Source organism: Vitis vinifera, chromosome 5 (genome assembly GCF_030704535.1).
Source record: "Vitis vinifera cultivar Pinot Noir 40024 chromosome 5, ASM3070453v1".
NCBI lineage: Eukaryota > Viridiplantae > Streptophyta > Magnoliopsida > Vitales > Vitaceae > Vitis > Vitis vinifera.
In genome coordinates, this window is record NC_081809.1 from 24,203,153 (window position 1) to 24,229,453 (window position 26,301).

General features: G+C 34.0%; 4 protein-coding genes across 4 annotated transcripts; 2 read left to right on the plus strand and 2 right to left on the minus strand.

The window, feature by feature from the left end:
- Positions 1–2,484: 2,484 nt before the first annotated feature.
- LOC104879457 (uncharacterized) lies at positions 2,485–6,373 on the minus strand. The gene is made up of 2 exons (XM_010652290.3): positions 2,866–6,373; positions 2,485–2,720 (listed from the first exon to the last, which is right to left on the minus strand). Exon 1 carries the CDS (start codon positions 5,811–5,813, stop codon positions 4,953–4,955), a length of 861 nt encoding a protein of 286 aa, XP_010650592.1. The 5' UTR covers positions 5,814–6,373; the 3' UTR covers positions 2,485–2,720; positions 2,866–4,952.
- A 2,070-nt stretch (positions 6,374–8,443) lies between these two features.
- Positions 8,444–13,291, minus strand: LOC100261230 (cell division cycle 20.2, cofactor of APC complex). Its single transcript, XM_059737157.1, has 6 exons — positions 12,786–13,291; positions 12,576–12,628; positions 11,902–12,177; positions 11,474–11,743; positions 10,807–11,388; positions 8,444–10,720 (listed from the first exon to the last, which is right to left on the minus strand). Exons 1-6 carry the CDS (start codon positions 12,829–12,831, stop codon positions 10,577–10,579), a joined length of 1,371 nt encoding a protein of 456 aa, XP_059593140.1. The 5' UTR covers positions 12,832–13,291; the 3' UTR covers positions 8,444–10,576.
- Positions 13,292–14,873: 1,582 nt separating this feature from the next.
- Positions 14,874–19,640, plus strand: LOC100254348 (protein FAR1-RELATED SEQUENCE 1-like). The gene is made up of 3 exons (XM_010652333.2): positions 14,874–14,877; positions 16,337–16,848; positions 19,449–19,640. The coding sequence occupies exons 1-3, from the start codon at positions 14,874–14,876 to the stop codon at positions 19,638–19,640; spliced, it is 708 nt and encodes a 235-aa protein (XP_010650635.2).
- Positions 19,641–21,342: 1,702 nt separating this feature from the next.
- Positions 21,343–25,358, plus strand: LOC100249250 (uncharacterized). The gene is made up of 4 exons (XM_002266038.4): positions 21,343–21,507; positions 22,435–22,574; positions 22,658–22,894; positions 24,382–25,358. Exons 2-4 carry the CDS (start codon positions 22,538–22,540, stop codon positions 24,612–24,614), a joined length of 507 nt encoding a protein of 168 aa, XP_002266074.1. The 5' UTR covers positions 21,343–21,507; positions 22,435–22,537; the 3' UTR covers positions 24,615–25,358.
- The last annotated feature ends 943 nt before the right edge of the window (positions 25,359–26,301 follow it).

Consider the following 26,301-nt stretch of genomic DNA (forward strand, 5'->3'; position numbering starts at 1 on the left):
ACATTGTACCATAAGATGAACCCAATGGGGGGATTAGCTTGATCACACTCACTACATACTTGTGCTCACTATGCATTATCAATAGTGTAACTAGTTAAATTCACAACAATTTGATCTGATGAGATTATTACTTTCCAAATTGTTTTTCTTGTCTCTCAAAAACTTTGGACTTTAGTGTCTAATAGAAAATTATTTTTTAAAATAGTTTTCCATATATCTTTAAGGACAAAAAACAATTTTCTAAATTAAAATATACAACAATCAAACTTTGATTGAAACTTAGAATTTTTTTTTTTAAAGTTCTTAGGTATTTTGCATAGAATATTCTAAGAAATAATTGAAAATATAGAAAATACTTCAAAAACTTTTACATTATCATAAGCAGATAATTCCTTGTTTGAGAACTATTTTATTAAATATTATTTTTCAAAAATATAACCAAATAGACCCTTAGTATTAAACAATTGTGAGTTTAATACTATTATTTGAGCAAATATTCTTGTTTATGGAATAGATATAAAATTAGACATATACATATACCTTGAACATCATGCATCTTAATATGGAATGGTTGTTCTTCATATATCCAAGTCATGTTAATCAAGTCTGATTTCAAGCAAATTAGGATTAGTTCATGACTATATTTACATATAGTTTAGAGATTAATTATAATTAACTATAATTAATCTATTATTAAGGTAAAAATTAATTTTGAATCTTTTTCATTCTTTTTCTATAATTGCCCCTCAACCAAACAACCATACTTTTGAAGTAGGTCATGCCAGTGTCAAACTAAAGTTATTGAAGTCACACTAGACTATACCTAGTTGGGCCAATCAAACCATCAAAATATCTCTAATATTGAGTAACTTTTTATAATATTTATTTTTCTTACTTCACTATTTTTAAGAATTATTACATACTTGAAACTTCTTTATCTTATCTTTAGGACATTAAGTTTTAATACCACATTTTTTTTTTTTAATTTATTTATTCATTATTTTTAAAGTCTTTCTATCTTTACAATTAATAACTATTTTTTTATTTCTTGTAGACTCTTAAGTTACTACGTACTAACTTTTTTTCACATCCATTATTTTTACATTTATAAATCATACATGTATAGGCACCGTTAGTAGAAACATAATATTTTTCATAAATTAATAAATTATTCGTTTATCGATAAATTAATTAATTAAATTCATTAATAAATCAATAACCACTCTAAGAAAATAATTTCTCTCGGTCCCAAGAGTATTAATATTTTATAGGGGTTTTACCATATATATTTATAATGAAGTTTAGATTTTGCATGCTTTTATGACAAAAAAAATATTAAAATAATAAAATGATAAAATATAAAGCTAGAAAAAAATGAATTAAATAAATAATGAACTTTTGTTTCATTCTTAATATATGATATATCTTCTTTATAATTAAATATATAATTTTATTATTTAATAAAATAAAAGATATTAATACATTTACATTTCATCTTTGTTATAATTTAATATAGTAATATTAAAGATATTTTAAGTTTTTTAATTATATAGATTAAACTTTCTATAATTATTTTTAATCTTAATAATATATAAATTATATATTCACGAGGTTATATTATCATCACGGTTTGCTCACAGCTCCATCGATCCATCCATTGAATTGTGACTTTGTAACTTTTTTAATTCAATTGTCATCATAGTTCATAAAACATTAATTCAAACTCATCAAGTTATTAACAACTTTTTCAATTCAATAATCGATTTGGTTTTCAAACATTGGCTCAAACTAAGGGTGACAATTCGTGCTAACGGGTCATGTTTGTGTCATGTCAAAGTTTAAGCATTAATTCTACAAAGTAGGTCAACTCAAGCAAGGTATGAATAATATTTGAGTTAAAAATATAAACTCAAATACAACTTAATTATCAACATATAACAAACCATGTGACCAATTTAACAATAAGGTTCTCATGTTTAATAATGTGGTTGAATTAAGTCTTGTATAAGTCTATATGATTAATATTTCAATCCGTCATACTTATAATTCGATTGACTTATTTATTTAAAACAAATTTAAAATGAATCATATATAAGTTAAACACATTAGAATTATATTAGATTAATCAACATGATTATTAAATATATGAATTCAAGTTAAATTTGTATTATTCATATTGGCCTAAAATTAACCTATCTATTAAACAAGTTATACGTTCGATATGAATTTGACCCAATCATGATTATACACAATTATAATCCATGAAAAATGTGTTAGATTTAAATCATGTTGATGAATCGTATCAAACTTTGTCACCTTTAATTCAAATTTATTAAATTAAAAGTTCAACTAAAGTATGACCCCTTACAAAAAATTATCACCAATAAAAAAATGCCACCTAAACAAACAATTCCTTTGCTTTGTATATATTTTGGGTTTAATATTTTTTATCTTTCACGTAATCTTATTACCTTATACTTAAGTTATCTTTATTCAATAATCTATATTTTCACTATCCACATGAATGAATAACAAGCTCGATAGGAGCCCAATTGGTGCCACAATATTTTCTTTCGAGTTATTTAGAAAAAAAAAAGAAATAAAAAATGAAGAGATCGGATATGCCTTTGGAAAGGTAACTGAGCTTGCTGTTTTGTGAATATGCCATTGGTTATAATTAAAGAGTCCTTCTGCTGCATCCAATCATGCGGCAATACTTCCTGCCATACAAATGCCCAAACACCCACGTCTAAGTAAAGCAGTCACTCAGTGCAGGAAAAAGCTAGGTGTAAGTTGGGAACTAAACACCCTAGACTAAGCAAAGCACTCAAATAGTACTGGAAAAGTTTGGGCTTTGTAGATTACCTTTGTATCAAGATTATCTTTGTAGATCAAGTGTGTGCCACACCACCCAATCCCTCCCTGCTCCAGAAAGGAAGATTCCAGATTTCTTCAATGCGTCTTTATTTAATCCCCCACAGGACTCATTCAACTCCACCAGTGGCCATCCTCAAATCTGAGAGGAAAAACAAAGTGAAGGTTAGAAGGGTAGTGTGTGTGTGATCAGCAATGGAGAGAGAGGGAGAGGGAGTCTTTACTCAACTCCAGCAGTTTCAAGTCTTTGCTCAGAAGTTCGACTGATTCATCTATTTTCTCACGGTTCACTTCTGGATTCTTCTGTAGCTTAGTTTCTATGTTTTCCTGCTCATCATGAGCTCCATCTTTTACCTCTTCAGCAGTCTTAACCAGTTATCTGCAGCCTGCATAAGGGAGCTCGCTGATTGATGCTCACTTCCATTAATCAAAGATGTAATTGTGGCAAGAGCGTCAGTTTCTGATCCTGGATACTATTGTATTCAAACAGAGCTCTCAACTCTATCCAGCGTTGTTGATGTCGTCATTAAAACTGACTTGATGGCAGCAAGGCTCCATTAAAGATGCTTTTCTTGACATCTCTAGCCCTACTCAGCGCCCCAAGTTGTAGCTCAAAAGGCCCGGGTTCAAAGACCTTACTGCCACTGGCAGCTACTTGGTTCACGGTTCCAATAGATTTAGAGTCATCAGTACCGTTTTTGGTAGTTCCCAATTTTATGAAGGAAATGCCATCTGGCCAGAGAAAATCTTGGACCTACAGAATTCCTTGAGCAACAACTCCCCCTTGACTGAGTAATTGAATTTGCCTCAAAAGCCAGTTATCAATAGCCATTTCCATTATTGGCTGCAAGGATTCTCATTAAACACAAATGGCTTTCTCCCAAATTCTGAATGAAGACCCTTTTCTGAGAATGGTTTTTCTGCTTTCTCTAGATCATTATCAGTATGGGAAGAACTATTCTGTATTATATGGCCATCAACATTGCTTGACCCTCCACAAGGACTAGCTTGGGTTGCATTAAAACCATTCTGGATATCTCCCATTGTGGCAAGAAGTGGCACCTAATGAAAAATCAGAGCCAAAAGGTCCTTGTGCAGTCCGGAAAATCAGCTTCTTTATTTGCTTTCAGACCATAGGAAAGTGACATCTGGTCGTCTGTCACACCCCAGGACAGAGATGTTTGATAGAGCTGAGTTTGCCATGAGTGAGGAGGTCTCATTGCTATAAAACGATTGGGAACATCACCAAATTCAGACTCTGATGTATCAATACTGAGAGAAAGTGCATTACTAGTCCTTTCTGCTAAAGTGGCTTCCTTATTTGCAGCAGAACCAGAGGAAGTACAGTCTAGATCAAATTCTGTCCTTCTGAATATGAGCCTAATCATTTGGATCAAAATTTCCTTTGAAGCTGCTCGGTTTATAGGACTTTTGAGAATAGTGCTATCAGATGACGAATTATCAACTCAACTGCATACCGTATACAGAATGCCCATAAACAGTGGTGCCTTTCTACAGGTAATTAGATGCTTCATTATTTCTACTGATGAATACAGTTTGGAAATGGGACAGCTTCTTATCCTGAGAAATACTTCCAGAAAAAGTTCAGGCTCCTGTAATTATCTGCTTCTTCACCTCTTCAAACAACCGCAAAGTTAATTCTTCTACTTTGCCTTCATTTAATATAAAAGCCACTGTATCATGTTCAGAAGAAAAATCCACTGCCACAACAATCAATCCAAAGCTAGCACTACCATCGTCATTTTCTCTGCTACATTCGCGAATAGGCAAGGATCCACCAATCTCATGTTCCATATTACTCAAATCAGTACTCAACTTCACATTCCCATCCTCAACAACAGGAACATCTGAATCAAAGTTATGAATACCACTCTGCCTGGAGACTGCATTTTATTGAGTATTTGAGTAGACTCAGATGGAGTGGAAATTGGAACACTGTCTCCAGCTTTTATATCTTCTCCATGAACTCCAATTGCACATTTTACATTTTCAGTTGTATGTGATTCCCCATGCAATTCAGCTGAAGAAGATACCACAAGCTTAATAGAAATATCTCCCTAGTGATGGCCTCCACTTCCATCACAATTACCTTCAGAAAGTTTATTGGTTACCTCAGATAACAGAGACGTGTCCAAGTGACTGGTTGAAATCTCACTATTCAATTGGTTCCCACTTTCCAACAAATCATCCTTTTTCTTCACAAAACTGCTCTTTCCATACGTCAGCTGCACATGAGAGTCCATCTTCTGCGCTAATATGGCACAATTTTCTGCATTTCTGTTGCTCACCTCAACAGCATGCCCTAAAAAACTACTCTCACCTTTTGAAGCAATGGGTGAGTCCCCATGCATATTTCCTGTAAATTGATTAACCATTTCTGTGTCTTTTGACAAGACCAATTCTTCACATTTGCTCTCCTGAACAGATTCCTTTACACCCTCGCTGCATCCTTCCACAACATTCAGTTCAGAATCACCCTTCACGATTGTACTAGAAGGTCCCTCCACATTACTAGTACAAGTTTCAAAAGCATTTCCTTCTCCCCTAGATTCTTCGGAGTCCAAATAGAGAGGGTGCTCCAAGTTACCAGCACCACTGTCAACTAAATTTCCCTCCAGAACTTTATCATTCATTTGCCCCTCCTTGCTCAAATCATTGTGCTCCTCTCCATCCACATCATTATCTTTTGATAAGGCATCTCCACTACCATGACTAATATCATTTATATGATCTGGAGGAGCCTTTTGATTGTCCAACTCCTCAGCACTTGTCATGACATTATGCATAGAGGTGATTATATTATCAACTTGCATCCCAGAAGCAGAAAAATCGTCTTGAGTACTGTTATTCAGGGATTCATTAACCAAAGTATCAATTTCCCTTTGATTTGCATCATCATCTTTGCTTTCAATTAACATATTTCCTCAGTGACAGGTAAGTCAGTTGAACTTCTGTAAGCTAATGAGTCACCTTCATGAGTTTGTGACGTATCCTCAATCTGAGGTAGTTCTTTTCCTGCATCATTTAGAACAGAAAAACTTCCCAGAAACTTATATGGGCGTATTGTAGGTCCTGAATCTATAACATTACCCACGTTAGAAAGATTGCTATTATCTGGTTTCAGATTATGCTCCATTTGCTTAGTTATGCTTCCCAACTCATCACAGGCACCTGAGTCCTTGACACTAGTTTGACCTGGAATAATTTCTTCCTCCCCAACAGATTTTAATAGCATTTCAACAGATTCTGAGGATGTGGCCTCAGACCAAACATTGTTCCGCCTGGATATAGAGCAAGATTCTGCAGCACTTGAACTAAACTCTATCCCACTACTTCCCCGAGAGAAATCCTCAATCCACTGGTTGTCTTCTTCACTTTCAATGCCAAGAAAAAAACCTCAGTTTCAACCAAACTATCAAACCTTAGATGCCCCTGGAGGCTGTCATCAAAATCAAACTTAGGAAGAGCATATGACCCTAAAACAGGAGGAAATTTGGCACTCCCTTCACCAGCTAACAGGAGAAAATCATTGTCATCATAATCCATGGGTGTATCCCAGAAGTAAGTCTAGGACGCTACCTCCAGTTTCTCCAGTTCACTACAATACCTCGGAATCAACTATCCAATATTTGAGCTTTCATCCATTAACACAAAAAAAATCCTTAGAAAATTAGATAGGTTGTAGTGGAATTCACGGTGACATAAAAGTAGAATCACCAGAAACACCAAACATACTGAGATTGCTGCACACTTCATCCCTCATATCAACGCTTCCATCATTCCCCAATGTACACCCAAATACAAAGACAAAGATTCGAACACCGTGCAGGAAAAGGAATAAAGAACAAATAAAAACGATGTAAAACTCGGAGAAGGAAAGAGCAGAAGATGTCGATCAGTAAACATAAATAGCTCCACTTCAAATATTAATCCATGGGCTAAGAACAGAGGAAATAATGCAGAATAGGATTTAAACGAAAACTGAGCATTATCAAATTCAGGCATGGAGTCATAAATTTCAGAAAACATCAATGACACATTAAAGAATCAAAATCAAAATAGGGCAAAGAAGTAAACGACCGATCTCAACAGGACAACTTGTGGCCCTTAACGTCCACACCAAACAGCAAAAACTAAACATTCAGAAACGACCAAATGGAGGAATTGAATATGGGTAAGAACACCAAGAGTAACGAGAAGTGTACCTGGACAGTTTTGGCTGCAATCGCTCCTTTCCCACTCCTGCTGAAGGAAAATCCCCCTTCTTTTTTATCCCCCAAGATCCTTGGCCCTCTGGCAGCTGTCCCCCATTCAGTGCCTTCTATGGCAAGCGTGCTTCTTTTTTAAGGAATTCCAAATATATGGGTGTCTCTGGATCTCTTTTGCAGCCTGTGTATATGGCCTTTCCAAATGGATCAAATGTGGTTTCCTTGACGATGCCAAGTGGAAATTTCTTCAAAGAAGCAACCTTCGTCTCTTGCTTGGAAAGTGGAGATTTCCTCATTGCAAAATCCCATGCAAAATAGAAAGTAAAGAGTAGAAGAAAAAGAAAATCATATAATTGAAAATTAAGAATTAAAAATTAAAATTATGCAATTAAAACTAAAATATCAAACACATGCATATTTTAAAAATAATAATAATAATAAAATATAATTTCAAATAACCTAAAAAAAAAGAATCATTAATCTTAAGCAATTTCCTAAAAATAAATAAGTGACTAAAACTAACAAATAAAAAGAAGAATCAAGCACATGCAAGTCATACAAGCCATGCAAGTTATGCAACTATGCAAACCATGCAGGAAAGTGAGTCAAAAAGTGCCTAAGTGACGTGAACTAAGTGGAATCTAACCTAAAGTGCACCCAAGTGAAGCTTAACCTAAATTCGAAAGGCGGCCAAGGTCAGGATGAGGGGTCAAATAAATCCCTCAACTAAAGTCTCCGAGGTGGCTCAAAAAAGGGTAAGTTGTATGAGTAGCCATGAGCCACCAAGAGACTATTATGAGTACTGAAAGAGCACTTAAAAGACATGTGCTAAAGGGGACAAAATAGAGGGTCTACAACTAACGGCTTGGAAGGGGCAATACCTTTTAAGAAGAAGACTAACTTTGATCAAAAGTAAGTTATCAAGTCTTCTAATTTATTTTATATCCTTGTTTGTCATTCCTAGGAAAGTCAATGTAAGACTGGAGAAGATTCAAAAAGACTTCTTTTATAGAGATGGCTGGCTTGAAAAAAAACCACATTTGGTTAAGTGAGTTGTTGCTTGCTTGGGAAAAAGGAAGGGAGCCTTGGTATTCATAATCTTTTCACTTTAAACAAAGCTTTGATTGGTAGGTGGAATTGGAGATTTGCAATGGAAAGAGATTTGTTATGGAAGCAAATCATAATAGAGAAGTTTGGAGAGGAGGAAGGGGAAAGGGGTGGGGGGGGGGGGGGGCGCGGCGGCAGGATCAAGGTGGGTGAGGGAAGGTTATGGAGTGGGGGCATGAAAAGCTATTAAGAAAGGGTGGGAGGGTATTAAAAGCAGGTCTTGTTTCATAGTTAGGAATGAGAAAAGGATAAAATTTTGAAAAGATATTTGGTGCGACGATTTACCCTTGGAAGAAGCCTTCCTAAGTTTATAGCTTCAAACAAAGATAGTTGGGTAGCATACACATGGGGACAAGTGAGGGAATGGGGTGATTTGAGTTCCCACTTTTCTAGGCAGCTCAATGATTGTGGTCTTATGTAGGTGGAGTCATTCTTTCTAAAGCTCCACGCCTTGTACTTTCCCTATTTATCACATCCCAACACTTCTAACAAATTGCAATGGTGAAACCATCTAGCCCGAGGGCTTTTTCGTTATCCAACTGAAAAATGGCAAAATGTACTTCCTCTTCTGAGAAGGGGCAGTCCAGCCAAGAAACACTCTCTCCTGATATGAGAGACCAATCGAAACCTTTTATTCTCCAAAAGTCGCCTGGGGGCTTGGAGTATAGCTTTCTAAAAAGATGCATTATCTTCTTTGAAATGTGCTATTAAATTTTATGAAATACACAACCGTGATATTCATTTTCTAGCTAACATGCAACATGCTCTTAAAATGCAGAATACACACCATAAAAGATGTCAGTTCATACTGCTTGTTGCATCATACTAAAAGCAAGTTTCTTAATCATTCTCACTTCTCACTCATGACTACCTCCATTGTTGGTGTTGTCAACTCGAGTACATTAAGAATGTCTAGAAGGTGGAATGAAACACTGATATATTACTATTATGAACCTACTGCCCCCACTTTCAAAGGCCTTGAAGCAACAAGATATTTGTTGGTAAAAATAATTGGGAGAAATATTATCCTCCTAATAATCTTGTAGCTATTTTAACTGAAAATTTCCATTGTTGAATAGGGAAAGAAGGATGAATATGTCTTAATGAATTAAGGCCCAACAAAGGGTTTTGAAAAGAACTTGGGCTTTTATATAAAGTTATGAGCCTAGAGTAGCACTATATAAGGCTGCTTTACTTGAAAAGCAAAAGAATAATTTCAAAATGTTGTGCAGAAGAATGCAATGAAAAGTAAGGATGATGATGCTAAACAAACAAAATACTGCCTTTTGAGAAACAGGGGAGGAGAGGCAGTTTATAATTTTTCCTTTCTTACCTTTTTCTTAGCAACCAAACAGATTATGAATGGATCAGAATATGAAATATTTCGTAAGGTAATGTCCCTGTTCTCTCACATGAGGCCTGGGAGGCCCTCAAGATCGCTAAAGGAACCGATGCTCATGTCCGTGGAAGCCACCAAATGAAAAAAAGTTAAAACAAACAACACAACCAACAACAAAACCGATTCTCTCACCATTTCATCCAATAAAAACAATAAAAAAAAAAAATAAAGAATGGAAAGAGTAACCTTACCAGTATCAGTATCGTTGATGAGGAGGACATCAAGAGTGTTCTGGAAAACAACTATTCTTTACTCTCATGTGTTTGCGCAAGGCTTTACTATCTCAATCTGTTCCTTCTCCATTGCCAATTTTCCCATTCTTGGAAAGAATCTGAAAGATTATTCAAAAATCAAAATAATTGTTTTGGAGATCAAACCAAGAACAAATGAATATCATAAAAACAAAATACCCCCATTCTAAATTTTTTTATTTTTATTTGTTACAAAAATCTATTTATCAAAACCCTAATTCACAAAATAAATTGAAAAAGAAAAACGCTAAACTCAAAAATCAAATTTAGGGAATCACCCCTCCCATGCACCCCCAGTTTCAAAAATCAAAACAATTGTATCAAAAATCAAAAACCCTATTACAAATCAAAGGAAAACCTAGACTCAGAATCGGAAAAACAAAAAAAAAGGTCCAGAAATCAAAATAAATATTTCATAAATAAAACAAAAAAATCAATTAAAAAAATTTGTTTAACAAACTCTAATTTAGAAATAAAGTAGGAGAACAAAGAAAGAGACTCAAAATCAAAATTAGGGAAATCTCCTATTTCAAGAAAGTGCTAAGGAAAAAAGAAAAATCACAATTTTGTGTTTGGCTTGGATGAAAAATGTGAAAGAAAATCTAATATGATTAAAATTGGTAATTTAAGTTGAAGAAAGAATATGGAGAGATTTTATCAAGCTTAAAAACATATTTTCTTCTTTCCCTGATACATCCTAATACCCAAAAGAAACCCTAACGGATTCTCCTTAAATGAGGAAATGGCCCAGGATGCTCTGCTTTTGGTGCAGCCTTTTTCACTTCTGGCGTGCCAAAAGCATTCCAGAACTTGAGAGTCTCATCTCCTGCAGCAGTTGCCACTGTACGCCCATCTGGACTCTGCCAAATGAGTTGATCAAGAATATTAGAACATATAAAGATTTGGTACTCAGAAACATTCACTAAACTAAGGTCCATTTTATTACCTGAGCCATGAAAAGAACTCTGGATGTATGACCAGTAAGCTCAGCAATCTTCACCATTGATGGATACATCCAGAGGGTCATTTGATTCTGCATAAAGCCGTGGGAGCTAAGCAACTCACGCTCGTTCTTGTTCCACAGCAGAGCACAAACCTGTGAGCCAGTGTCCACTGAGTTCAAGCATGCACTAGTGTGGGTGTTCCAAAACTTTATGCAACCATCACTCCCACCTCCTCCAGAAGCCAGCAAATTGCGCTGAAAAGGGCACCAAGCAAGCGCTTTTACTGCAGCAGTGTGATCCTCAAGCCTGTGAAGCCACTGAGAACGTGAATGCATAGAGGCCATCGACCTATCCCAGATGTAGAGTAAATTGTCATTTCCTCCACTCGCTAACTGTTGGCCAGAGGTAGACCATTTCAGTCCACAAACCTCTTGCCGGTGTCCTCTAAAAGTTGCCACAATGTGCGAGTGCACTCTCACATCATTGTTAATGATCTGACCATCCATTCCCCCAGTTGTAAGGATGTGGTTTTTCCAATCTAGAGAACCAACTCGTGATTGGTGGCCACCTCTCAGAGTCCTCAGCTGCAGAATTGATAGAACATCACCGTATTAGGAAATCATCAACAAAAGACCATTCCAAAGGTTAAAACAAAGAAAAATTACATACCAGTCGATTAGCTGTAGAATCCCATAGCTGAACATCAGAACTCTTCAAGCCAATGGCAATATATTGTCCATCAGCAGCCCAACTCACACTTGTAACAGGGCCATTCTCATCATCAACAGTGACAAGCTCTGAGGCAGAACCATTTGAAGCATCCCACAAATATACGGTGTTTTGAAGAGCAAGTGCAAGAACATTGCTGCTACCCCAATCCATTAAGTTCAAGCAAAAATCATCTATAATATCAGGAGCATCCAATGTCCTCTCAGGAGTCTGTCGCATCCCATCAAATCAAAAAACAATAACAAAAGGACAAAAAAAAATCAGATAAAGTAAAGCTTAACAATCATATATCTGAAACAAGTAGAGATCGAATCAGTCAGTAAATATCATAAACTCCATTTTATTGACCTAATCTGAATTTGTCCAACCTGAGGAATACGCCGCAGAGGCTTTGAGGGCTTGGATTGATGAACAGAAGAATAGAATTCATCTGGTATCAATTTTACTGGAGTAGGTGGTTTGTTCTTAAAGGCGAGGATGCGAGAGCGATTCATGTTGAATGTCTCAGCCAGTAGTTTCAAGTAGGCCTCTTTGGATTGAGACCTGACAACACTTTGGTTCTCTTTGCCTTTCCCCCTTTCAGTCAACATGTAATGGGCAAAGTCGAAGTCCATTGCTGATCTGTTTGGAATGAATCTGTCCAACTGAAAAGCAACAAAGAACCATTAAATCAAATATTCAAAACAGAAATCATTCTAATATGCATGTTTAGTAGAAATCATTCGACAAAATAAATATCATAAAAACAAAATGGCCCCATACAGAAATCCATTTTTTTTTCTTACATTTTCCCATCTCTGAAGAAATTCAAAACAGAAATCATTCTAATATGCATGTTTAGCAGAAATCATTCGACAAAATAAATATCATAAAAACAAAATGGCCCCATGCAGAAATCCATTTTTTTTTCTTACATTTTCCCATCTCTGAAGAAATTCAAAACAGAAATCATTCTAGTATGCATGTTTAGCAGAAATCATTCGACAAAATAAATATCATAAAAACAAAATGGCCCCATACAGAAATCCATTTTTTTTCTTACATTTTCCCATCTTTGAAGAAACTGCACCTGTTGAGGGCAAGAATTCAAAGACCCTGCATCCATAAAATTTAATGAGAACCAAAGACCAGACTTAAAAAAAAAATCAAAACCCTAAATTGGAGCGATTTCGCTGAAATCTAAACGAGAAGCATTTAATTAAAATCAAATTGTGGATCAATGAAAGCGGTTAAGGGTTGGGGAGGGTTTCACCTCTGGAGAGGCGTGCAAGGAGGAGAACCGAAAGGGGGTCAGCCATCGATGATCGATTGCGGGGATCGATTGCAGGGGAGCGAGGGAGAGAGATTGCGGGGAGCGATGAGCAGGGCCTGGAATTTTCCAACGGTAAGTGCGGGAGAGAAATTGAAAGAAAAGAAATTGCGGGACTTTGTAACGGTAGCCAGCTTGAAAAGGTAACTCAGGCCAGCTCGCAGCTGCCGCTAAGGCCCGGCCCAGCGGGATAAATTGGGTTAGGGCAGGCTTTGGTTCCCCGGCCCAAACCGGTCCGGTTTGCCCCAACCCATTTCAAGCCTAAATTTCAGTTTTAAACTCAGCTAACATCACCTCCACAGGGGCGCCATCAGTTCGAGGAGATGAGCCTCCTTTATAATAGTCCTCTGCGTATCAGTGCCATGCGCACGCAGCTTCATCTCACGCCATGACCACTCCTCCGCCTCCACCTTCGCTACTTGACCTCTGCACCTCTGCTCATCTTCTTCTTCCACACTGTTGTCGAAGACGGTACCCATATCCTTACATTAGGCTTCATCTCTATTTCCATTAAATGCAAAGAACCCATTAGTGAATAATAATATCTTTCATTTAAATTATATCATATATTTGATAAATCAACTTAATAATTTAATTTAAGTTATTAAATAAATTAAGTATATTTAACTTAATGGTATAATTTAAAGTTAAAAAGTTAAAAACTATCTTAAATAATAAGTAAAAACAATTAACTTATTCTTAAATACATATTTTTATTTTATTTTTTTACCCTCATTTGTCCCGTTTCCTCTATGATCTCTTTTTTAACTCCATAACCTCTATTATTACTTGACTTACTTTGCTTTAATCCTAATTTATGAGGATAAATATGTTAATTTAATGATTTTAAATAAAATTTAAGTTAATTTATCTAATAACATTAATATATAAAGTAAGAATTAAGTAATAAGTTTTAAGTCAACATTAAATATAATTTAACTTAAAACCGATCTAAATCATTAAGTAATAAATATTAAATCAAATATCATTTTAAATCCACGGTAAAAACTAAAGTTTTCCCTTTAATGGCAATTCCAACTTGTCATTCTAAATTCACCTACAAGGTTTCTTTTTCTTGTATGTTCACATTAATCCCCTATCATCCTGGTGGGAGATGTTGATCAGGAAATTTTAAAAACATTCTCCTTTAAATCCTTCTTTTCGTTCCTTGAAGGACTGTCAACCAACTTCTGTCTAACAAAACTTAGTTGGAAGTCAAAAGCCCTTTTTCAAGTGAAAGATTTTGCTTGGTTTGTGGTTGACAGGAAAATGAATTTAAAATTTGCTTTGACGAGGGACAGCTTACAAATCCCTCAACTCAAACAGGTAATTTCTATGAAATGGTTGCGGAGACAATTGAAGATCTCTTTCTTCATTGCCTCTCCGCATAAACTTATGCTATAATAGTTATTTTTCTGCTATAATTGTTTTTAAATATACCATTTGTGTAACAATTATTATCTTACCTATATAAAATATGGTAAGAGAATGAGATTTTTTTTTTTTGTTTGGTTCTTTTGGATAATAGATCTATTTCTATGTAATCATTACAATAATGCTCAATGTAATATATATGTGTGTGTCCATATATGTGCATGTGTTATAGTGATTAATAATTATTTAATCTGAAATAATTATTTTAAGTATTCCATTTTTATACCATATATGCTGTATAGAATGTGGCATTTTGAAAGAAAAAAAATATAGTCATAACTTTAGTTTTTGACATGAATACAATTTTTCTGTAATAATTATCATAGTAAATTAGTAATTAATGTCATAATAATAAAAGTTACTTCTTTTGAGCACCGGTTATTCTTAAATATAATATCAAGATAGAATTTCTTATATACAAGGGTTTTTTTTTTTTTTTTTTTAAGAAACAAGCCAATACACACTATTATAACCAATGTTACAATAATAAGATGGTAAATTTATGGATGTCTTACATAGTAAGTAATAGTTATTTTGGAATAATAACAAATCTAAATTTGGTATTTATATATCATATCTTTGTGAATCATTATGGAGATGGGTACCTATGGAAGAAAAAGGTGGACAAATACTTTTTAAAATAATTAATATAATAGCAAAAAGATAATAATTATTGTATTGTTTTTGTATAATAATTACTTTAAAATAGCATTTGGCTACAATCTTTTATGGCAGAAAACAATGGATGACTATTATAATTATTACTCCAATCTGTATTACTATTAATAGTGGATGTGATATCCAGTATTTATAACTAAACAATAATTGTTTTTTGAGACTTATTTCTAGAGAAAAAGAGAAAGTATCCAGACACTTACTATTGAGAGATAAAGATAGGTTTGGGACAAAGAGTCTTGAATTGCATATTGATTGTGAGGCTAGAATTTTCAAAATAGTACGAATTCTCAGTCAGTTTCTCTAACTTTTCTTTTCTTTCATTTTTATTCTATTATAATTTGTTTAATATTATGAAAATTTGGGTTTGCAGCCATGATATGTTAATTTAAGTGTTAGTTGATTCTCCATTTGATTGTTGAAGAGCTTAAGAAAAGAAGAAAATTAAAGTTTGAATCATTATGTTACGTTATTTGGTTTAGATTGAGAAAAAAATGAAAGGAATATGAAAATTATTTTGTCAAAAGTTGTATCTTTTTCCCCCTGCAGTGAATTGGTATATCAGGCTTTTTGGATAGAATTTCATGTGGGTAATGTGTATTTTGGTTTGCGCTTCAAAAGTTTGAAGAATGTAGGGGTTTCCCTTTGTTTTTAGAGTTCTATTGCTGGGAGTTTTCTCTTTTGTTTAGTTTGTGTAGGAAGGACCTCTCATCCTTCCCTTGGTTTCTTCTCTTTCTTTTGTACTTTTTCTTTCTCCTGTATCTTTTCTTCTATCAATATATTTTCTTCGTTTATGATCAAAAAAAAAAATGTGTATTTTGGTTTGTTAAATCATTCTTGTTAGTTTTGACTTTTGAGTGTGTTTAGTTTTTCTTTATTTTTGTTATAATATTTGAAATTGGGAATCATGAAATGCATGTAGAATTTCATGTAGCTAAAAAAAATTATTAGATGGGCTCAAAATGAATAGTGATTTAGGTCTGTTTGGCTGTTGAGTTGTTGGATTCATAGATAAGGAAAAGAAAATTTAATCTTTATCCGTCTATTTAGCTCCTATAAAGAATGAGAGAAAACTCCTTAACAAAGAAAACAATTTAAAACAATTTTCTTTCCTTTCATTCTTTCCAAGAAATTATTAAATGAAAAATGTTGATCAAGCCTTCAACAATTATTCAACCATGTAAAGCATTTTGCTTCCACAGGGTGTAAACAAAAACAAATTCTCTTGTCGGTTTATTTTTTCTTTTTAGAGGAAAAAGTCTTTATCTTCCCATTTGTCCACATAGATAACTAAAGAACTGGAGTTTTATAGTTTTCTTTTTATTTTTCCCCTGCAACCTTTTCATTTTGGTCTGAAAATCATTAATTTATTGTTTTCAATGCAGTGGATTTTGGGGCCACGAACGATGTTGGTGGTGAGGTGGTGGGGAATTCTGTTAATATGGAGGGTGACCAGCAGGGAAGTTTTGTTGAAGCGATAGCTCAACAAGGTGAGGATGATAATTTAGATCAATATTCTTCAGGAATGGAAATAGTTCTTGGAGATGAACCTTATGTGGGTCAGGAGTTTGACTCTGAAGCTGCAGCTTACGCTTTTTATAAGGCATATGCAAAGTGGGTAGGTTTCATCATTCGTGCAAGCAGGCTTTCTAGATTGAAGGATCATAGATCTGAAACTCGCAGGATGCTGGTTTGTACTAGGGAGGGTTTTAGATTGTGTGACAAGCATGAAAGTGCTCTAGAAAACAAGGAAGAGAGAAAGGCTGGTTGCAAGGCAAAACTTGTAATGAAGAAAATGATTTCTGGTAAATGGGTTGTCCAGAAATTTATCAAGGAACACAATCACACTATGGCTCCTATTAAGGGTCAAAGAGATTTGATCTATGATCAATATCTGGTAAGTTTTATCTCCTCCATTATTTAAATCATGTTCATTAATATAAAATCTTCAGCTTAAATTGTAAAAGAAATCATTATGGAATTTCAGAGAACCACATAAACCTTTGAAAAGGAAATTATTTTTCCTTAGTGTTAACTTCATTCTAAAAATTTTAATGAAGGATTTAATAGCTCATAAGTTCTATTTCCAAACATTAGGAGAAAAAGTTGCAAGAGTTTTTCTTGGTCTCAAGTTATCTATGTTGGACTGTGCGTGCAACTGTGCATGCGTATGCATAGTTGTGCATTCATGTTTGAACACCTATGTACTAGTGGGTGCATATTTGTTAATATTTTGTGATGTTTATGATAGATGTGCTATAACTGCCTTGGTAATGTTGCTATTCTACAAATAAATAAATAAATAATAAAATATAAAAAAAAAAATGTGAAAAGTTGATTTTGCACTGATGATTATACTTGAAAGGGCACCATAGGCTCAACACCCTAACCCTGAGGGGTAGCTCAGTTGGTCCGGCCTTGGGTTTGCTCCCCAATGGTCACCAGTTTGAGTCCCCTCAAGGCCACTGGAGGTTTACCCGGTTGTTAACTTTAGGGCCCCGTGGGATTAGTCGAGGTGCGCGTAAGCTGACCCGGACATCCACGATTATCAAAAAAAAAAAAAAAACCATAGGTTCAACACCTTAATATAGGTAATAACTAAATGGGCAGTATCCACTAGACATGTAAGTTGTGATCACTTGAGAGTATTTATTTATTTCTGTTTGTTATAATTAGTTTCATATTGCACTGTTTATTGTCCTTGAAGATGCTCTTTAGGCTTAACATTGTAATGATGTCACTTATGTCGGCCAAGTTGGGAGAAAGCCTTTGGAGTGTCTTATATACACACAATGCACCTTATTGGTAAGCACAACCCTTGATTGACTCTTATGGATGGAGGTTCAAAAAAGTGGGAATAAACTGTATGCATGTCAAAACCATTTTAGCTATTTTGAGAAGAAACGAGCCCACCCATGTGTAGGAAACAAATGTTAAGCAGTACAAAATTTGGATCCCTATGAAGATTTAATTTTCCATTTAGAATAGATGATTGAAAATGACTCCAATATCTAACCTTATTTTGCTGATTAATTTGATTAATTTTGTTGATTAATTTGATTAATTTTGTTGATTAATTTCCATTCTTTTCATACTAATTTGTTTTTATTTTTCATGGTACAAACTAAACAGTCTTCCAAGCTACTACTAAAGACTGTCTTTTACTGCATGGGATTACTAAAAACATATACTCTCCAATAGGCCGGACCCAATATTGTGGTTAGATGGTCACATCATTGCCCATGAAAAGATATTTCCTAGGGGCTTCCTTGATTTTTCATAATACAGTTGATTTTTAGTTGGTGATATCACTTAATAGACCAAGTTGTTCTCTAATTTTATTTTGCTACCAAATAACATATAGATTTGGGAAATCTCCTTGGTTGGCACTGGTCAAATAAAAACATATAGACTGCACTGTCACGACTTTGAAACATGTTTTGAAGTAAGACATCTAGCTTTTGTTACCACGTCATATTGATCCATTCTTCCCATCCTCCCTCTCATTCTCTGTTTGCCCTTTATTTCCTTATCTCTAAAAAAAGATCTGAAATATACACTTGCCTTCTGTTGAAGCCTTGCGTCCTCGGGATCCTCACGGTTGCCAAATGGACGCTTGCCTTCAACCGAGGATGGTTCCTGCCTTAGTTAACCCTGCAAAAGATGTCCGGACAGGATGTCCGGACACACCCTCCGACGATTTTATCAGTCATTGCTCTGATGATCAATCTGCTCTTTTTCCTGAGTCAGAAAACTTACCTCCTCTTTGGGCGAGGGCCCTTTTTTATAGTGTCAGAAGTTCTGCCCTTCTTTAATGGTGGGATGACTTTTTGGCTTAAGAGTGTCGTGTGCCCCCCTGGGGGATTCGGGTAGAGAGCTGGCGTGCCATGTGTCACATAGGGGAATGCTGCGCGGGGTTGCCACGTGGGCGTCTGAGGGGTTCCCTACACCTTCTACTTTAGTGGGGCCATTAGATGTTCATGAAATTTGAATTGCCATCTTTTTTTTTTCATGTGATGCTGAATCCACTGTTTTATGATATTTTAATTTAGGATACGACAATATTTCCAATGTTTATTGTTGTTCTTGTTGATGAATCCATTGCCTTATCATTTGAAAGAATCTATTAATTATAGATTGCTTAGGCTCTTTGTACGTGTAAAACTAAGTTGAAAACTTGAAAGGGACTAAATCTGATCAACATATTGTTGTGTTATGATTGAGTGATTGCCTTGCCTTGAATTGTTGTAAAGAACTAAGAGACGTTATTTCATGAAAATCTTAAAATGTTGGTAAAAAAATTAGAGTTGTTTCATGAACACCTAAGTGCAACATGGACCTGTTTTTTCAACGGTTAGAAGAACAAATGCACGTTTTAATCCTTATTAGATTTAATGGAATGATTTCATTTTCATCGGACTTCCACATTTGATGTTGGTATTTCAACCTTTTTTTGTTCATTGCAACTTACCTTCTTTTATGCTTTTGCTTTTGTAGGATGAACATGAAAAGATAAGGGAACTAACCCAGTCACTGGCCTTTGAGAAGAGACGAGCAGCAACATATAAAAGGTATCTGACAATGGTTATTGGTTATGTTGAGGAGTATAATGAGAGGATGTCGAAGACGATGAACAAAGCCACTGAGAATGTGGGAGAGATTGAAGTCAAAGAACAGGAAAATCATTAGATAGTTTCAATACAATTTGAAGAAGATTTGTTTTTTTTAATATATAAATACAACCCGGAAATGGTATGCAGAATGCTGTTATAAGTTTGTTTGTTGTTGTTGTTGTTTTTTTTTTTGCAAAAGCAAATTGTGATTGTGATGTTGGCATAAATTTGTTCTAATCTTCATTCTAGTTGTGGCGGTTATACTACATTTGTTGTCCAAAGAGCTTGTTGTAGATTCTCTATTTTGTTGTAGTAGCAAATGCTTTTTTACGTGTTTTCCTCCGCTCATCGTTACCTTGTATCCGTCCCAACAGTGGTCCATTGCTACTCATTTGATACTATTTTGTCCTACCTCATCTAAGGCAAAGCATTAAACTTCTTGTCCTTTATATGGGACACACCTTTGAGAGTGATTTTCTACATTTCTCTCCACTTTTCTTTCACCTTATGTACATATATATGTATCAACATATCTGCTCCAAAGGTAATTCTATGAACCTTAATTTGGGTTTGTTAACATTAGAGTTTGCATATTTTTATTAATGTTTATTTTCTTTATCTAAATTATGTTATATATAGACATGACATACAATCCAATTATTATATGTTTTTATGATTAGATAGATAGAATTGTTTATTTGATTACTACTATCAATACCATTCCAATGGCGATCTTCACTTGTTTCCTATATCAAAGCTATGGATAAAAGAAGTCACCATCAAATAGCCCACCCCGCTAAAGTACCAATGGTATGCTCTTCTGACAAAAAGAAATTGGTTTGCGCCTAAATTGAAGTGATGAGATTAGTGGTTGATCTTTAGTAAGCTTCTTATGCATGAGTGTCATAAACAAGATATTTTTTAGTTTGGTCCATCAACATTTGGTTACTTTTTTTAGTAAGTATTGAAACACGTCATAAGTAATGTAATATCACATATATATTTTTAAATCTCATTATTTGTATTTTAATTATATTTATTTGTAATTTTATATATATACATATAGAGAGAGAGTTATATATTTGATTACTAATATCAATACCATTCCAATGGTGAACTTCACTTGTTTCCTAGATTAAAGCAGTGGATGAAAGAAGTCACTATCAAATAGCCTACCCTGCTATAGTACCAATGGTGTGCTCTTCTACCAAAAAAAAAAAATAGTTTGCACCTAAATTGAAGTGATGAGATTAGTAGTCAATCTCTAGTAGACTTCTTATGCACTATTATCAAAAATAATATATTTTTGAGTTCACTCCATTGACGTTTGGTTACTTTTTTTTATAAAGATCGAAACATGTCATGAGTAATATGATGTCACATATATTTTAAATTTCATTATTTGCATTCTAATAGTATTTATTTATACTTTTTTACTTTAATCGTATTTACTTGTATTCTTATTTACGCACCATACATATTCAATGATCTGGATTTGGATTTCCATAGGTATCAGTATGGCACCTTAGCAATTTTTTTTTTAAGTTAAACTTATAACTTATATTTTCTCGTTAAAAAGTCACATAAATGATTGTTTAACTACAAAAACTAGATTGGTAAATATTTTTTGAAGAGATGTCTTTCCATTGTTTTTTTCTTTAAAAGCACTATTTTGCCCTTAAACTTTTATTTATTTATTTAAATTTAGTTATATATTTTTTAAAATTTTTATGAAAGCGTTTTTAAAATGCATTTTTTGGTACCTAAAAAATAATAGCACGGGAAGAGTGAGTATACCCTTTCTATTGAGAGGTGAAAGTCAAAACCCAAAAGCGATCCCTTCTCCCTCTTAAACCCTAGCTGTCACCAGCCCTGAAACCACAAGCTGCTTACTCCGCTCCGGCGAACCAACACAGCATCTGGCTCCAAAGCCCTCCGTAGAGGTACTCTGTCTTCGCAGCCTCTCCGTCTCTCTCTCTCTCTTTGTTTTTGTTTTATCGGCTCCCAAAAATTTAAACTGTTAATGGGTAAGATGCGGCTATTATCAGAACCCTAGGTTTAGACAGATGAACAAACCTTCATTTTTTTTCCCTTAATTTTTGAATTGGGGGAAATTAGAATTTGGTTGGCTTGCTTGACATTTGGATTTCTCATCACACTCTGTTCTTCCACGAGATTTTTTTTTTTTGAAATTTTTTTTATTAGTGGCCTCCAGAAATTAGCTGATCCAAGGTATTTATAAGGCTCATTGCTTTCTCACCTTGTAGCTGAAAGTCTTTCACCTCCCTATCAGCAACTAATAATTGAAAATTTGGGATATGCATGAAATATAATCATCTATACGAAAACCTATACAAGTAATTAATATCAGCATGAAAAATAATGCCATCCTTAGTGTATTTAATTGTGTAGTCAAATTTCTTTTGTTTACCGAAATCATTGCCAAAATAATTTTAATTCAGTTAAATTACTGGGAATATATCTCAAGCAAAAGAAACCCAGTTTCTCCTTCCCTTTTTTTTTTTTTTTTTTTTTTCTTTCCCCCACTTTTCTCTGCAACCAAACAGTTAATCTTGCTGATTTGTATATTTTCAATGTAAATCTGTGCTAGTTTTATGTAATTATTTTACTATTTTGTCGAATTCTATTGTTCATAGTTGATGGAGATTCTACTATTAATTTGCTGCAGTTTTGGGTTTATTGTGTTTGAATGTTAATGCGTGATTTATAGTGGGCAGGAAATTTATCAGTTTTTAATCAAAGTTTGAGAATATTGCATTTTTTTTTTTTGGATTGCTTTTGTAGCTTAGAATGATTATCTGTTTGATAAATAGTTTAGCTTTTCCTAATGATGCTTATCTTTTCAATAGAGTGATCTCAGAAAGGGATTGATAATTGAAGCAATTCACAAGATTGTGGAGCAAAATCAGCAGACACAGCTATCTAATAGAAGACTAAAGAAGGAAATTCCAAATGAATCAACCAGTCCAGAAGAATACCCTCTATGTTGGTAAGCAACTGAAAATCCTGATTAATCAATCCACATTTACTCATATATGAATGATGATGATGATGGTGGACGACACAAAACAGGGGGGCTAGCAGAGGAGGTGAATGAGTCGATACTGCATTCGGCATTCATACCTTTCGGGGACATAAAGGATGTGAAGCATAGATCCTTTGGGTTCGTGACCTTCCTGGAGAAGGAAGATGCAGCTGCTCTCATGGACAACATGGATGGTGCTGAGCTCTATGGTCGAGTCCTCACTGTTAATTATGCCCTTCCTGAACGTATCAAGGGTGGCGAACAGGGTTGGGCTGCTCGACCCAGTAAGTTTTTCCTCACTCCTTCAAACCCAACTTAGTTCTTTCTATTTTTTCTTCCAAACTTATGCTTTTAGTTTCCTTTTGGTGCATATAGTATTTGTTTCTCTTTTGGGTAATTTTCTTTTATTATCATCTGTGATTAATTAGAATTAGAAGGGCCTTTTGGACAAGATGAAATGAGTTTGTCTGTATATTAGTACAGAAATCAGTATAATGCTGGTGAAGGTTTAATGCTGTAGACTAATTTGTAGAGGTTAATTATCTGAGAATAAGAGGTGCAATGTTCCAGGAGAATATTCTGAAGTCCTAGTGGTGTTGGGTTACTTAGGGTTTAGTCTATTATCTAACTCAAATTAAGGTTCAGCTCTAGGCTTCAATATAACCTATCAAAAGAAAAAGCTCTAAGCTTCAATATAACATGTAAACTGCTAATATATTTCAAACAACCTGTTGGGGCCAACTCCCTGTTATCAAAATACATGTATATTGGAACTCAACCAAAGAGGCATATGGATGTTATTGAGCGCATATGTTTGGTTCATGGAATAATCAATGCTGCTCAATAGGTCCTGCTAATAACTAATTAGGAACATGCCCCCCATAAAAAGAAACAAAGCTCTGTATTGCTGTGACTTCAATATGGCGTTGTGCATGGTACTCCGTTTTTCACTTGGTTATGGGGTCTTCAAGCTGTTTACTCTAGTCAATACTTGTAATATACTCCTTTTGACTCTGATCTAAAATAAAAAAAAATATATACTCCTTTTGACGAGCCATCCTTGAGGTGGTTGTAAAATCAGTTGGATAGAGTACTCTTTCTATCTTTCGTGCTGATTAATCATGCCAAGTAGATGGAGCACCCTTTCTATTTTTAGAGACCTACAACTCTTACTTGCATCTAGTGGCCCTCAGACATGTAGATGAATAGCGAAAAACAATGTGGCTGATTTGATGCTATATATAATTTTCTGTCAAGGCTCTTGCTCTGCATTTATTTCGTTACTCATTGAAACCCAATTCCTAATTATTTTCAAGAAAAAGAATCAACTTTCCCAGTATTCAAGAGGACCCCTTCAAAAATGAAACTAGTAAGAAATGATACATTAAATATTGGAGATTATGTTTCTTAACCTTTTCGCCTATACTGGACATTTTTTTTTGTATACTTCATGTGTACTGTGTATGCATCCCCTTTGGTGCTTTTATTATATGTTCTCTTTTGCCTATAAAAAAAATTAAAAAAATGGGAGACTATCAAGGACTTTTAAAAGAGTAAATCTTCTGATGAGTGGTGACCACTGGCTGGACTGATACTAATACAAACCTTAGCTCTATTTACTTGATGTACATAATTGGGCTATAAGCCATGGAATTAGATTCTGCTTAATCACCATTTTCGGATTTGGGATAATCTTCTTTCTCTGACTAGCAGTTTGAGGATTAACCTTGTGCATGTGGGATTGATATGCATGTGGTTTTCTGTTTTGCAGTTTGGGCTGATGCTGACACATGGTTCGAACGACAACAACAAGAAGAGGAAATGCAGCGCATTCAAGCTGAGAATCGGGCTGCAATGCAGGCAGCCGAGGAGTTACACAGAAAGAAAATGGCACAGGAACGGGAAGGGGAGAAGGACGAAGAAGTAGAGGGCAAGGATGATCCCATGGCAAGGGTGGAAGCATACAAGAGAAAAATGAACAACAGTGAGATTTTGAGAGAATAGGGAATACGGAAGAAACTTACCCAATAACTATTTCCAAATAAACTTCTCTTGTCCCCGGCAAACTTGAAAATTTTCATCCTTGTGCTTATGGAAGATAGGGAATGTAAAAACGAGAATAAGAAAATTACCTCTTAAGGCACAATGTTGTTGAACGGACATAAAAATATTTTCACACGAAACTAAATAAATGAGTAATAGACAACGAAACAACCAGATCACAAGAAAACAAAGAAATCAACATAATGAAAAATAATTTTGCTAGTACAGATATACAGCAAAATTATTTTTCATTATGTTGATTTTTTTGTTTTCTTGTGATCTTGTTGTTTCATTGTCTATTACTCATTTATTTGGTTTCGTGTGAAAATACTTTCATTTTCGTTCAACAACGTTGTACCTTAGGAGGTAATTTTCTTATTCTCGTTTTTACATTCCCTATCTTCCATAAGCGCAATGGTGGAATTTTTCAGGTTTGCCAAGACAAGAGAAGTTTATTTGGAAATAGTTGTTGGATAAGTTTCTTCCGTATTCCCTTTTCTCTCAAAATCTCACAATTGTTCATTTTTCTCTTAGAGGGCAAGGATGACACATGGTTCTTTATCTTTTATGATATTAAGTTTTAATATCACATCTTTTTATTTTTATTTATTTATTATTTTTTAAAGTCTTTCTATCTTTACAATTAATAACTATTTTTTTTATTTCTTGTAGACTCTTAAGTTTCTACGTACTAACTTGTTTTCACATCCATTATTTTTAAATTTATAAATCATACATGTATAGGTACCGTATGGTAGAAACATAATACCCTTTATAAATTAATAAATTATTCGTTTATTGATAAATTAATTAATTATTCATTTATTAATAAATCAATAACCACTCTAAGAAAATAATTTCTCCATGTCCCAAGAGTATTAATATTTTATAGGAGTTTTACCATATATATTTATAATGAAGTTTAGCTTTTGCATGCTTTTATGACAAAAAATATTAAAATAATAAAATGATAAGATATAAAGCCAGAAAAATATGAATTAAATAAATAATGAACTTTTGTTTCATTCTTATATATCTTCTTTATAATTAAATATATAATTTTATTATTTAATAAAATATAAGATATTAATCCATTTACATTTCATCTTTGTTATAATTTAATATAGTAATATTAAAGATATTTTAAGTTTTTTAATTATATATATTAAACTTTCTATAATTATTTTTAATCTTAATAATATATAAATTATATATTCACGAGGTTATATTATCATCATGGTTTGCTCAGAGCTCTATCGATCCATCCATTGAATTGTGACTTTGTAACTTTTTCAATTCAATTGTCATCATAGTTCATAAAATATTAATTCAAACTCATCAAGTTATTAACAACTTTTTCAATTCAATAATCGATTTGGTTTTCAAACATTAGTTCAAACTAAGGGTGACAATTCGTGCTAACGGGTCATGTTTGTGTCATGTCAAAGTTTAAGCATTAATTCTACAAAATAGGTCAACTCAAGCAAGGTACGAATAATATTTGAGTTAAAAATACAAACTCAAATACAATTTAATTATTAAACATATAACAAACCATGTGACCAATTTAACAATAAGGTTCTCATGTTTAATAATGTGGTTGAATTAAGTCTTATATAAGTCTATATGATTAATATTTCAATCCGTC